At 36.3% G+C, this 14,415-nt stretch overlaps 1 protein-coding gene across 5 annotated transcripts in view; it reads right to left on the bottom strand.

Moving 5' to 3' along the window:
- Positions 1 to 70: 70 nt before the first annotated feature.
- ECHDC1 (ethylmalonyl-CoA decarboxylase 1) overlaps positions 71 to 14,415 on the bottom strand; it is a 67,803-nt gene continuing 53,458 nt past the window's right edge. For all 5 annotated transcript variants that reach the window (XM_032339587.1, XM_032339589.1, XM_032339590.1 and 2 more), the window contains exon 6: positions 71 to 943. In XM_032339587.1, coding sequence (XP_032195478.1) covers positions 535 to 943 — 409 coding nt within the window. In that variant the 3' untranslated portion in view covers positions 71 to 534. The remainder of the gene's footprint in view (positions 944 to 14,415) is intronic.

Here is a 14,415-nt window from a genome sequence, read left to right as displayed (position 1 = left end):
CAATATCAAGAGTCACATGCTCCACCAACTGATCCAGCCAGGTGCCCCCTCCCCAATTCTTTACCTCCTAGCTGCTTAGAGCAGAAGAAAATGATTGATCATACCTTTTTTTATCTTGTCCCTGACCTCTCTCCACTTTTGTTCTTTAGCGCAGTTTTCATTAAGTTATCTTTGTAAATTATTTCCAGGTAAGACAGAACCAATACTATATCAAAAAAAATAATCCAGGAGTAGGTTTTGTGGAAAGGTTTTTCCTTTTAAAAAACTGGTCTTTGGTTGGGTTGTAGGGTAAGAACTAGTGTGGGAATTGATGACAACTTTTAAGCCAAGTGTGGGATATTTTAGCTGAATATTTCAGATTATTTGATAATTACCTAAATATACTGGAAACTAGGTCAATAACTTCACCTATTCAAAAAAAATGATTAAAAACAAATCAAATACTAGTGTAGCCTTCAAAGTAATTATGGTATTTAACTTCTATAAATGTTAATCACTGGGGTTTTCCTTTGTAGTACATCATATTTTTAAAAACTATTTATTAAATTTTCCTTTCCTGGCAATAGCCTCTTTATTTGCAGGTCCACCCCAAACTGTTCCTACTAGGTCTTTTTCAATCTGTAATGCCTCCTCGAAACAAAGCTCTTTGCCTGAAGAAACACATGTTTTCAAAGCTCTAATTACTTCCGGTGGCCCTCTGGTAAACTGCATTAGCCATTCTCGTGCCTCCCTTAGACATTCAGTTTCATCTGTAGACTGCAAGATCTCTTCAGCCATTCCTATGTCTAGAGCTTTTTTTGAATCCAATTTGAGAGCCCCGCTTAACACTTTGAGAGTCTGCCTACTGCCAATGATTTTACTTAGTCGGGTAGCACCGCCCCAGCTTGGTATTATACCCATGTCTTTGTGGACAAATCTGATCTCACTCTCTGCAGTCATTAATCTGCAAAAGAGAAAAGAAAAAATATTAAGTATATGTGCTTTAGTCATAAAGTACTATTCATTATCTAATCTGAAATCTCCATAGATCTTTATAGGTAGGTATGTTATATTAAAAACTGCAAGTTCAAAGAATCTGGTTAAGTATAAAATTCAGTTTACTACACAGTCTTTAATAATTCCCTTTGAAAATGATGTCAGCATTTTAATTGTGCTATTTATCCTTTGCTTTGGGAAATAATTTAGTTTTTATTTTATGTTTATTTCTAAAACCCCAAAGTAGCTTTCTAAAGTGAGTGGTGGCCAAATGAGAAAATCTGGACTAAGTGAAAATCTGGGAGTAGGGAATGGTAGGGTCATACTGTGAAAAAAAAAAAAAAAAAATGCATAGTAAAGTTAAGGTCAATAGTTGTCAGGAAAAAAACCTAGTTCTTAACCCAGCATCTATAGTCTTCAAGCAAATACCTACTAAGCACTACTAAGCACTACCTATGCCAGGTTGTCTAGGTGTGGGACTCCAGGAATGACCAAAATAAAACCGTGTGTTCAGTTCACATTCCTGATAGGAGAAAAGACACTGAATAATATAGGACCAGCAGTGATAAGTGCTACAGAAAAAATAAAATGGGGCAAAGGACTACAGACTGAGGAGATGGGAGTTGGCACTGTTAACTAAGGTTAACTAGTCCTCAGAACAAGGATATGAGGTATAGTAATATTCTCATTTACAAAGGAAAACTGAAGCCACAGAGACTAAATAAATAGACCACTCAAGGCCATTGCCACTATAGCAGAGCCAGAACTTAACACCCAGGAAGGTTAGCTTATTAGGTGTGCTCTTAACCTCACAGTACAGATAACAGCAAGACCAGGATGGAAACAGCACTGCCATTAAGAAAGCGGACAGTGGCAGCGGTTGGACTAAATGATGATTTCCTGTAGCAGGGATGCATTTTCCCCAAACAAGGTTTTTATTAATAGGGTGATTAAGAAGCAAAGTGGAACAAGAAAGGGAGTGTTAACACAAGGAAATCAGTGGACATAGTAAATGGCTTCATATTTGCCAGTTAAATATCCATGTACTATTAACAGAATGCACAAGGCTATCCTGTGTAGGAAATATTGCCTGTGTTTTATTTTGATTGCACACTTCAATGAGCTTTCACTGTAATCTGGAACAAAGGTCATGTCTGAATTTTAATTTTTTAAGAAAAATTATAGCTGTCAAACTACTCACGATGCAAAAGATGGCCTTATGTTAGTTCTGCTTTTCAAAGTGTAAAATGCTCAGCTGCAGGTGTTTTGATTCTATCAGCACCAAGAACAAAAGACTCTTAGTCTTTGACTCTTTAATCAGGAAAAATATTCCAGTAAATTCTCACAAAAGCCTATTTATTAACTCACTGGGACAGAGAACTTTCTCTTCACAGCTGTGAATTCCTACAAGGGAAAATCTGCCTCAAATATGAACAATTGCTTTTAAAAAGGCAAATAACCATGCAAATAGTAGTTTTCAATAAATTTAAGTAGAAAGGAAGAAAGACAAATCTCTTATGAATTTGAATCTAGCCCAAAACTGTGAGGGAGTACTGCCTTGTTACAATAAACAGAAGAAAAATGTCAAAAATTAAGAAAGTGGAATAGAAATTATAGAAATAATGACTTAGTAGTCTTAGGAATACTGTTAATACTGAACACAGTTCTATAAAACTTCCACCACATAAACTGAGAGTGTCATGGTTCTAAATTACATCCTAGAATTGACACTGATGTTGGCTCAGAAATATGCCTACAATACAGAAAAAGATTATGTCAGAAAAGACATTCACTTAGAATCAGCTGAACATATAAAGGTAGGTTAAAGCCCCAAATGAGGGGATAATGTAGATGAGTTTATGACAACAAAAGTTATTATCTATGTAAGCACACTTATATTTGGAATTCTCTGCTTATAAAGAAGACTCTGTTTCTATACCATGTATTTTTTTTCTTCTGCCATATTTTAAAAGGTCAGGGATACTTTTTGAAATCATATTTTACAACTCTAACAAATCTTAAGATAATCTTTGTAAAACCTACCTGTTGTGCTCAAACTCTGATATCCATGTTTTACATACCATGTCTAGGGTATGTTTATCTACTGACATACATTTAATGTACATTAGCAAATACTACCAAAAAATTTATTAATGACAACACATCAGTACACACACCCTAGGCATGATATGTCAAAAATGGATGTCAGAATTTGATCACAACAGGTAGTTTTTTTTTTTTTAAGATTTTATTTATTTATTCGACAGAGATCACAAGTAGGCAGAGAAGCAGGCAGAGAGAGAGAGGAAGAAGCAGGCTCCCTGCTGAGCAGAGAGCCTGATGCAGGGCTCAATCCCAGGGTCCTGGGATCATGACCTGAGCTGAAGGCCGAGAGGCTTTAACCCACTGAGCCACCCAGGGGCCCTGGTAGTTTACTTTAGCAATGAGAGATCACAAAACTCTATTAATCTAAAAATTAGAGTTTAAATATAAAGTTTTAAATGTTGATAACCATAATCTACAAAGAAAATGTCCAATATCCAAAAGTAGAAACAGCTTCCTGATAGACCTTACAGAATTATACACTAATTACTTCTAGACTTTAGATGCAGTTATACCACCTGTAATAAAATTTACTGCAAGCAATAATCTATACGGAAAACTGGAAGACCTAAAACTTAAAATTCTGAAGATTTAACAGCAAACTCAATTTATAAAATGATATTAAACTCCCTTATTTTGTCAAGAAAAAAAATTACAAGTATCTTCTGCTTATCACTGTAGTTATTATTGGCAATGTTTAAAATCTTTGACATCTTGGTAGAAAGGGGGTGAAGAAATTAATCAAATGTCGATATGCTCCTCATTACCGTGTGTATGCAACAGTAAACTACCCGTAATAAAAAGTATCACCTTCGACAGGTGTTGTAAAATCAGGGATGATACCTGAAAGTACTGTTAGGTGTGCTAGTACTTTCTAGTAAGTTAGCTATAAGTTGCAGGTCTTTGAACAAATGTATTCCAGAAAAACTATTTTTAAAGATTTTATTAGAGCACGCTCATACAAGCAGGGGGAGGGGCAGAGGGAGAGACTGAGAGAGAATCTCAAGCGGACTCCCTGATAAGCATGGAGCCTGAGGCTGGACTTGATCTCACAACCTAGGAATCATGATCTGAGCTGAAACCAAGAGTCAGACCCTTAACTGACTGAGCCACCCAGGGCCCCTAAGAAAAATTTTAAAACAATTATCAAGTTTTACTTAAAAAGGAAGTTTTTAAGTAATGGTTAGAAAATGTTTTTTTTAAATGTTTATTTTTAAGTAAAAGTACTTTCAGTGAACCTTGTTATAAAGAACTGAGAAACAAACAATTATGTTGGATGACAGTAAGGCTTTGATGCGAAGTGCACAGACTTGAACCAGACCGCCTGGCTCTGCCGCTAGACTGACTGCATACTACACCTTGTGGAATACAGCAAAGAAAGACACATGGCATAAAGAGGGTGAGGAAGATTAAACCACTCAACATCCCCAGGCTTCAGTATGCTTGCTTATAAAATAGATATTATAACACTTATGCCATAGAATTATGAATATTAAATGAGTTAATATGAAAAGTGCTTAGAATATATTTGCAACAATTCATTTGAATAGAATAAATCTTAAAGGGATTGCATTTGTGTATGTTAAAAAAAAAAAAAAAGGCTCTGAATCTGCCCCAGCCACATCCATAGTAGAGCACAGTATTATACTTTTATTTGGAATATAAAAGTTATATATATTTTGTAGCCTCACAGTGCCTGACACCTCTTAAGCTATGTGTACTCGCTTGTATGAAGTTGATTGTATTAATAGGTCGGTCACTACAATAACCGTTGTGTTTCTGCTAGAAAAGTAGTATGAAATTGTTTCCTGGACTAAAAAGACTTCATCCCTAAAGTACTGAAAGGAAAAGAACTATCTGTACTTACACTGGGAAGCCCAACAAATGATGGTATACTATCCTTCTTCAGTATGTTAACAGAGACTACAAAATATATACAATTTTTATCTACAGGTAAAGGTAGAAATAATACTGTGTTCTATAGATAAGGCTGAAACAAAAGAGTCCAAGTTGATTTAAAAAATAGACATATAGCTAAGATTAACTTAAGGAATACTGTGTAATATAAGTAAAAGCACAAATATTTTTACATTTTAAAGCATTCGTGTTACAAATTAATAACAATGTCATAAATCTAAAGTTTGGAATCACTGATTAAAATAAGCTTTAGGGCCCAAAACTGGTAGTCCTTTTACAGTACCTTTTTTAAAAAGATTTTATTTATTTGATACACAATGAGAGAGGGAACACAAGCAGGGGGAGTGGGAGAGAGAGAAGCAGGCTCCCCACTAAGGAGGGAGCCCCTGGGGCTTATGACCTGAGCTAAGGGCAGATGCTTAATGACTGAGTCACCTAGACGCCCCTACAGTGCATGTTAAGAGCCAAAGGCAACAAAACAAGTTGTGGTGACATGAGGAAATATGTTATATAAAAAGTATATAAGTAGCAAGAGCATCTCTGGTCACAAACAATACTTTAACTCATGCTTAAACGTTAGCACTGATTTGTTTGCACATGTACTTCCCTGGCGCCTTCCCCCTCCTGCTTTCTACCTAACATCATACCCCACAACAAATTATGAAAACGAGAAGGCAAGAACCCACAGATGCTCTCCATAATTTCCCCATAATTTCCTACTCTTAAGTGATTGACTTCATGAGGCTCCATTTATTCTATCCAGAGACTGCCTGAGTAAGGACGTATATGGTTGAATGAGTGAACTTTTGTATTCGTGTATGGAAGAGGGTGATAGTAGAGTGAGGGATGAGCAGACAGGAAAATGTTTTGGGATATCAACTCTGACTTTAATATTCAGTAAGTAGGCCTGTTCAGAGGTGAATTTTCTTAATATTACAGGATCTAAAGTAAGAATTTCCACATAATGTGGTAACTGCAAAACAAGCCAACACAGGCAATGTGATTGCTTCCTACGGTGGACACCTCATATTCAAAGAACAGGCACTGCCACATCAGAAATGAAATTTGATTTTTAATTACTCTGAGATATGTGTGTGCACACGGTGTGCACATCTGTCTCTGTGCAAGTGTATGTTATAGATATTTTGATTTTTACTTATAAGTAAAGTTCATATGTAAAGGAAAGGGCTACCTGCAGTAGCTCCCTTGGGATAAGCATGCTTATAGCTCCCTTTCTTTGTAATATGCCTTGATCCTATGGGTAGCAGCTGGAAATGCGAATACCTGGAGCTAATCTATTATTTAGATTAGTGACACAGTGTTAGAGAATGGACACAAATTAGGCAGACTCTAAACTGCATAGCTGAGAATTTTATTTCACTAGGGTGATGGAGGAATAAAAATGTGTTTTTCATCCTGTATATAAACAGCTAAATCTTCCAAGAGATTTCAAAGAGATCTTCCAAAGAGAAACAGGAAAAGACAATGTAGACAATTCACACACACACACACACACCAACGAACATGAAAATTTATGTTACCAAAGACCTTTAAAAATGCAAATTAAAATTTAATTTCTGGTTATTAAAATTAGAAAGCAATTTTAAAAAATTATACTCAGTAAAAGACAGGATGCTCTCAGATACTCATCTATTGCTGGTATTAGTATAAAGTGGCAGAGTCCTTCCTGAAGAATAACTTGGCACTATGTATGAAAGACTTTGAACATTTTCATATCCTTTGATTAAGTACTTGAACTACTAACAGGATTTATTCTAAGGAAATAATCTGAAATGTGGTAAAGCCTTATATAAGATAGTTATCACAGCATTAATCATAATAAAGAAAAACTCGAAACAACCAAAGGAGGATATTTAGTACATCCATACTGATGGAATATTTTATACTTATTAAATTCATGTTTTCAAGTATATTTAAATACACTGCGAGACTGTTTTCCTTTCTGGGATCTCTAGGGCTCAATCATCTTCCAGACTTTTTCAGAGTGTTGGCAAAAATCAAGTTCCATGAAATTTTAGAACTGAGGTCCCTGTTTCTATGCTGGCTTTCAACTGGGGGGTTGTTATCTTTGTCTTATTTTTTTTAAGATTTTATTTATTTATTTGATAGACAGATCACAAGTAGGCAGAAAGGTGGTAGGGGGAAGCAGACTCACTGCCAAGCAGAGAGCCCGATGCAGGGCTCTGCGGGGCTCGATGTGGGGCTCGATCCCAGGACTCTGGGATCATGACCCAAGCGGAAGGCAGAGGCTTTAACCCACTGAGCCACCCAGGCACTCCTAGGTTGTTTTCTTCTAAAGGCCACCTGCATTCCTTGGTTTAAGGTCTCTTTCTCCATCTTAGATGCCTTCTCATGCCTCTAATCTCTCTTGCTTCCCATTCTGCCTCTTATCTTTATTTCTTTTCTTTTTTTTTTTTAAAGATTTTATTTATTTATTTGTCAGAGATAGAGGGAGAGAGAGCGAGTGAGCACAGACAGACAGAGAGGCAGGCAGAGGCAGAGGGAGAAGCAGGCTCCCTGCCGAGCAAGGAGCCTGATATGGGACTCCATCCCAGGGTGCTGGGAATATGACCTGAGCCGAAGGCAGCTGCTTAACCAATTGAGCCACCCAGGTGTCCCTCATGTCTGTATTTCTTAAAGGCTCATGTGATTAGACTGGATTCATGCAGATAATCCAGGATGATCTGTTTACAACTTCAGAACCTTAAGTATATTGGCAAAGTCCCTTTTGCCAAATGTTAATACAGTTGACCCTTGAAAAGCACTGGCATTAGGGACACTGACCCCATGCATAAGAGGTCCCCTCCATATAGTTGATTAATATATATTTTGTATATGTATTATATACTATATTTTAACAAAAAAGTAAGCTAGAGACAAGAAAATATTAAGAAAAATCATAAGGAAGAGGAAATACATTTACAGTACTATAAAAAATCTGGGCATAAGTGGACCCATGTAATATGAACCTGTGCTGTTCCAGGGTCAACTTATAACAAGTTCTGAGGAAGAAGAGAATGTGAGCAGAAAGCTTTGTGGGGCCATTGTCCTGTCTACCAGATCACCTAAAAGCATAATGGAAGTACTTAAACTTGATTTTCCTTTCATTCCACTGTGCTGTTAATTTTCCTGCACTACAACAGCTGGCTCCCAATACCATCATCACCCCCTTTTCACCTTTGACCTTCTAGGTAACTTCTGGCTAACTATTCAAGGATTCCTTTTGTTTTATCGTTTTAGTTGTTAGTAAGTAAAGATTTCATGGGGGAAACAATCTCCATTAGGAAGAAAAAGTGAGTATTTGCTGGAATTACAGCATTATTACTCTTAGGTGAATGTTAAAAGCACTCTAAAACCTGTTGAGGAATCCAGATTTCATTAAATGTAGACTGTAGACGTGCAGAGTTCCAGAACCCAAAACAAGACTTTTTCCCTCCAATATTAACTTCAAAAAACCAGAGTATAAAGGCATGATTGGTCCCTTGCGGTGCTGTCACTTTAAAGGACAACATGGGTATAGAAATCTAATTAAGAAATTAAGATCCAACTGTGGAAAAAAAGGTATGTATCATAGTTGGTAGAATTAATGTATTCTGTTAAGAACTTCCCTAATTCCAAAATATTTCAAATACACAGAAAATAACATACTCAGGTACTACTACCCAGATTGTACAGATGTTAACATTTTGCTACATTTATTTCTGAACTCTATTCTCATCCCTTTTCCTTCTCTTCCTGACTTTTCTTTCTTTCTCCAGTGGCAGCTAATATCCTGAAGTTAGTGAGAATTATTTCCATGCATAATTTAACTTTTGATAAATATTCTATGATCAAATAGTAAACTTCTGCATGAAATAATAATATTTCAGTTTTATGTCCAGTATCACAAAAGACAGTGTACTCTGACTACGAACATGCTCAATATTTGGCAGGTAATTTCTATATTGAAAATGAATTCGCCAGATTATCATAGTGTGATGACATAAACCATTAAGATAATTTAATTAACCCTGTCTACTCTGATTTATCACTTCTGCTGTTGAAGGACCTATAGGGTTGTTTCCTGTTTTTAGCTATTAGGAATGGTGCCACCATGAACATTCTAGGACCTCTCTGTAGATGAACATCTGTATGCACTTCTATTGGATTTATACTATATTAGGTTTCTTTTCATTATTTAAATCCAATTTAGTTAACATATAGTGTTATTTGTTTTAGGGGTAGAATTTAGTGATTCATCAGTTGCATGTAACACCCAATGCTCATTACATCAAGTGCCCTCTTTAATGCCCATCACCCAGTTACCCCATCCCTCCACCCACCTCCCCTCCAACAACCCTCCATTTGTTTCCTAGAGCTGAGAGTCTCTTGCAGTTTGCCTCCCTCTTTGTTTTTGTATTTTTTCCTTCCCTTCCCCTATATTCATCTGTTTTGTTTCTTAAATTCCACATATGAGTGAAATCACATGGTATTTGTCTTTCTTGGGCTAACTTATTTCCCTTAGCATAATACCCTCTAGTTCTATCCACATTGTTGCAAATGGCAAGATTTCATTCTTTTTGATGGTTTGGTAATATTCCATTACACACACACACACACACACACACACACACTCTCTCCACATCATCAGCACACACACTCCACATCATCTGTTGATGGACATCTGGGCTCTTTCCATATTTTGGCTATTGTGGACATTGCTCCTCTAAACACTGGGATGGATGCTTCCCTTAGAATAACCTTTTTTGTATCCTTTGGAGAAATACCAAGTAATATAGTTGCTGGGTCTCAGGGTAGTTCTACTTTTAACATTTTGAGGAACCTCCATGTTTTCCAGAGTGGCTACACCAGCTTGCATTCCCACCAACAGTACAAGAGGGTTTCCCTTTCTCCCAACCTAACACCTTTTGTTTCCTGACTTGTTCATTTTAGCCATTCTCACTGATGTGAGGTGGTATCTCACTGTGGTTTTGATTTCTATTTCCCTGATGCCAAGTGATGTGGAGCATTTTTTTCATGTGTCTCTTGACCATTTGTATGTCGTCTTTGGAGAAATTATCTGTTCATGCCTTCTGCCCATTTCTTGACTGGATTTTGTTTTTTTGGGTGTTGAGTTTAGCCCTTTGTCATTTGCGAGTATCTTTTCCCATTTCTTACAGTTTTATTGATTGTTTCTTTTGCTGTGCAAATGCTTTTTATCCTGATGAAGTCCCAATAGTTCATTTTTGCTTTTGTTTCCCTTGCCTTTGGAGACATGCCTAGCAAGAAGTTGCTATGGCCGAGGTCAAAGAGGTTGCTGCCTGTGTGTTCTCCTCAAGGATTTTGATGGATTCCTGTCTAATTAGATCTTTCATCCATTTGAATTTATTTTTGTGTATGGTATAAAAAAGTGGTCCAGTTTCATTCTTCTGCACATGGCTGTCCAATTTTCCCAATACCATTTGTTGAAGAGGCTGTCTTTTCTCCATGGAATATTCTTCCCCGCTTTTTCCAAGATTAGTTGACCATAGAGTTGAGGGTCCATTTCTGGGTTCTCTATTCTGTTCCATTGACCTGTGTGTCTATTTTTGTGCCGGTACCACACTGTCTTGATGATTATAGTTTTATAATACAGCTTGAAGTCCAGAACTGTGATACTTCCTATTTTCTATTACAGTTTTGTAGATTACAAAGTCCAATAAAAGACTCACTAGTTTAAAATCAAGATTTCAGTAGAGCTGCATTCCTTTCTGAAGGCTCCAGGGGAGTGTTCATTTCCCTACCTTTTCCAGTTTCTAAAGCCTGACCATAGTTCTTGGCCTGTAACCACATTTCTCCATCTTCAAAGCCTGCACCAATGGGTTGTATCTTTCTCACACTGTATCAACTCAGATCTTGCTTCTATCACTAACCCCCCTTTCCTGACTCTGAACTTGTCAGTGTCCCTTTATAGCATTTTAGGACCCTTGTGGTTACACTGGGTCTACCCACCAGGGTAGGGGATTAAACCAGGATAATCCCTCTGTTTTAAAGTCAGCTGAGTAACAACCTTATATCTATCTGCAATCTAATTCCTCCCTGCAATATAACATAACATGTTCACAGGCTCCAGGGCTTGGAAGGCCATTATTCTGTTTAACCACACATACACAGGAATAGAATTACTGTGTCATAGAATATGTGACATTCCACATTAGTACATACTGGGCATTGTCCATTGTACCAACTTACACTCCCATCAGTATTTTCTGAAAGCTGCAGTTGCTTCACATCCTTGCTAACACTGACTATATTCTATGTTTTTCATCTTAGCTTTTCTTGTAGGAGTATTATAAAATTAATTTGCATTTCTTTAATGGCTAATTAAATTTAGTGCTTTATGGCTTTTTTTTTTTTTGGCCATTCAGATATCCTCTGAAAAACTGGAATTTTCTGCCCCTTTATTTTAACTGGGTTGTCTTACTACCTTGAAGGAGTTCTTTCTTTATTCTAACTATGTCTTTGGTCAGATACAAATATTGAGATCATCTCTCCCTCTGCAGGTTGCATTTTCATGCTTTTACTTAAGTTTTTGATAGAAGTTAGTAACTTTAATATAGTCTAATTTATCAATCTTTTTCTTTATGGTTAGTGATTATTGTGTCCTGTTTTAGAAATCTTTGACTACTTTAAGACCACAAATATATTCTCCTGTTTTCTTTTAAACAGCTTCAGTGTTTTACCTTTCACTTTTTTATCTGCAATTCATCAAGAATGGATTTTACACATATAAATACACTGACTAAAGAGACCATTCCTCCCCAATGCACAAACAGTGTCACATTTGTCTTAGATTAAATAACCATATATTTTCAATGTGTTTCTGAACTCTACTGGTCAGTTTTTGTACCATTGTATGTACAGAAAGCATCTGTTTAAATTACTTTAGTTTTATAACAGGTTTGCTATCTGATAGTATAAGCCTTCTAACTTTGTTCTTTGTGACTTCCTTAGTTCTTCCGGGCATTCTGCATTTCCATATGAATTTTAGAGACTGCTGATACACCCACACCCACACCCATACACACCTACTTGCTGGGATTTTTATTGGAACTACATTGAATCTGTGGATTATTTGGGGGGGGGAGAGGTCAATCTTTAAAATATTGAGTCTTTTATTCCATGGACATGGTATATTTCTATTTCACCATTTATTTAGGTATTCTTTAATTTCTCTCAGCATTGTTTTCCAGTTTTCAATGTAAAATTCTGACATGCCTTTTTATTTGTTCCTAGGTGTTAGGTTTTTTTGTAATGCTACTCTCAATGTATAGTTTTTTAAAATTTTGTTATTTATTTGTTTGCTGCTGTAATATAGAAATGCTATTGACTTTTACTGACTTTGCAGCCAGAAAAGTTACAAAGTTCACTTATTAATTCTAAAAGATTAGCTTATATATTCTTTTGGATCACAGTGATGTCAAATGTGAATAATAAGGTTTTATTTCTTAGAATCCAATCGTTATAACTTCTTTAATCTTGCCTTACTAAACTGTCTAGGATATCTAGTATAATTATGACCAGAAGTGGCGACAGTACTCTCCTTGTTCTTTATGTCAGAGAGAAAGCTTTTAATATTTTTATCATTACGAAGATGTTTCCTGTAGGATTTTTGTAAATGTTCTTTATTAGACTAAGAAAGTTCCTTCCTAGTGTGTTGAGTTTTTATCACGAATGGATGTTGAATTTTGTCAAATGCTTTTTCTGCATCTATCAGATTGTAATGATCTGTCTCCCTTTTTTGTTAATATGGTATATTATACAAATTGGTTTTCTAATGTTAAACCTACCTTGAATTTCTAGAAAAAGCCCCTCGTAGTTATGATGCATTATCATTTTTATCATTAAATTAAATTTGTTAATATTTTGTTAAGGATTTTTACATTTATGTTTACAGGGTTGGTCTGTAATTTGCTTTCCTATTATGTCATTTCTAGGTTTTGGAATAAATATTATACTCATTAAAAGAGCTGGAAAGTAAAACTTCTATTCAAATAAAGAGTATATGTAAGATTGATGTTACTTCTTTCTTAAATGTTTGGAAAACTTCACTGATTAATCTGCTAAGTTTTAAAAACTAAAACTTCAGGGGTTGGTCTAGAAGACTGCTGCCGATTGATTCCTGGTATTTCCATGCATCCTCTCCCAAATTACAAATTAACAAGGAGTGAAAGAAAGCCACAATGACAGGATTACTCAGAGACAGAGAATAATGCATACTTGAAATTATCTTTTTTTTTTTAATTTATTTATTTGACAGAAAGAGGGAGATCACAAGTAGGCAGAAAGGCAGGTAGAGAGAGGGGGAAGCAGGCTCCCCAATAAGCAGAGAGCCCGATGTGGGGCTTGATCCCAGGACCCTGGGATCATGACCCAAGCTGAAGGCAGAGACTTTAACCCACTGAGCCACCCAGGTGCCCTGAAATTATCTTTAACTACAGAAATAAACACCAACTAAAAAATGCTTTCCTGCTGCTGTTGCAAGCCAATGGGCACAAAGTGATAACGAGGCAGCTTAACACATCCATGTAAAACAGGACAGGGAAATGGAAAACTTTGAGCAAGTACAGTTAAAATCACCCCCAGAATGAGAAAATGTGGTACTACACTCTAAAAAATTGAGTACAATTTGGGGATTTGCTAGTTCACAGCACTGGCTATAGAAAAGGAGCTTAAAAATGAATAAGGCTCTCCCGTCTGCCTGACCTCCGGCCAAACTGAGGGTTGCTGGGGGGAGGGGGTTTGGGAGAAGGGGGTGGGATTATGGACATTGGGGAGGGTATGTGCTTTGGTGAGTGCTGTGAAGTGTGTAAACCTGGTGATTCACAGACCTGTACCCCTGGGGATAAAAATATATGTTTATAAAAAAATAAAAATTAATTAAAAAGTAAAAAAAAAAAAAAAAATGAATAAGGCTAAAATTGATAGCTTGAATAAGCACAATTTCCGAAAAAAAGACCCAGAGAAGAGGAGAAGGGGTGATTCCCTTAAAGAAATAAAAAAATTGGGGGGGGGGGAAGAATTCTATAGAAACAAAAGAGATACAAGCCATGCTATCTTCTCTTCCATTTCCACTGTGTCACTATGCGTCTGTTCAAAATCTAAACTGTGAGAAATTGGCACTCTCAAATTAGGAATCCTAGCCACAAAATACTCAGAAATAGAAAATATCAAGCTAATTCTATAAAGAGCTACTGTAAAAATAAAGCAGAACATGTAAATTCAAATGTTTCTGCTGATGAAAAGCACCTCCCTCCCCATGTAAAACCATGAAATAGAAGAAAAACTAGTAACAACCACTCCAAAATGCATTCAATATCTTCAAAGAGCAGAGTTTATAGGAAAAAAAAACACTGAATCAGAAATTTAAATGCTTTTTTT

This window comes from Mustela erminea, chromosome 4 (assembly GCF_009829155.1).
Source record: "Mustela erminea isolate mMusErm1 chromosome 4, mMusErm1.Pri, whole genome shotgun sequence".
Lineage (NCBI taxonomy): Eukaryota > Metazoa > Chordata > Mammalia > Carnivora > Mustelidae > Mustela > Mustela erminea.
This window is presented reverse-complemented; position numbering and strand designations above follow the sequence as displayed.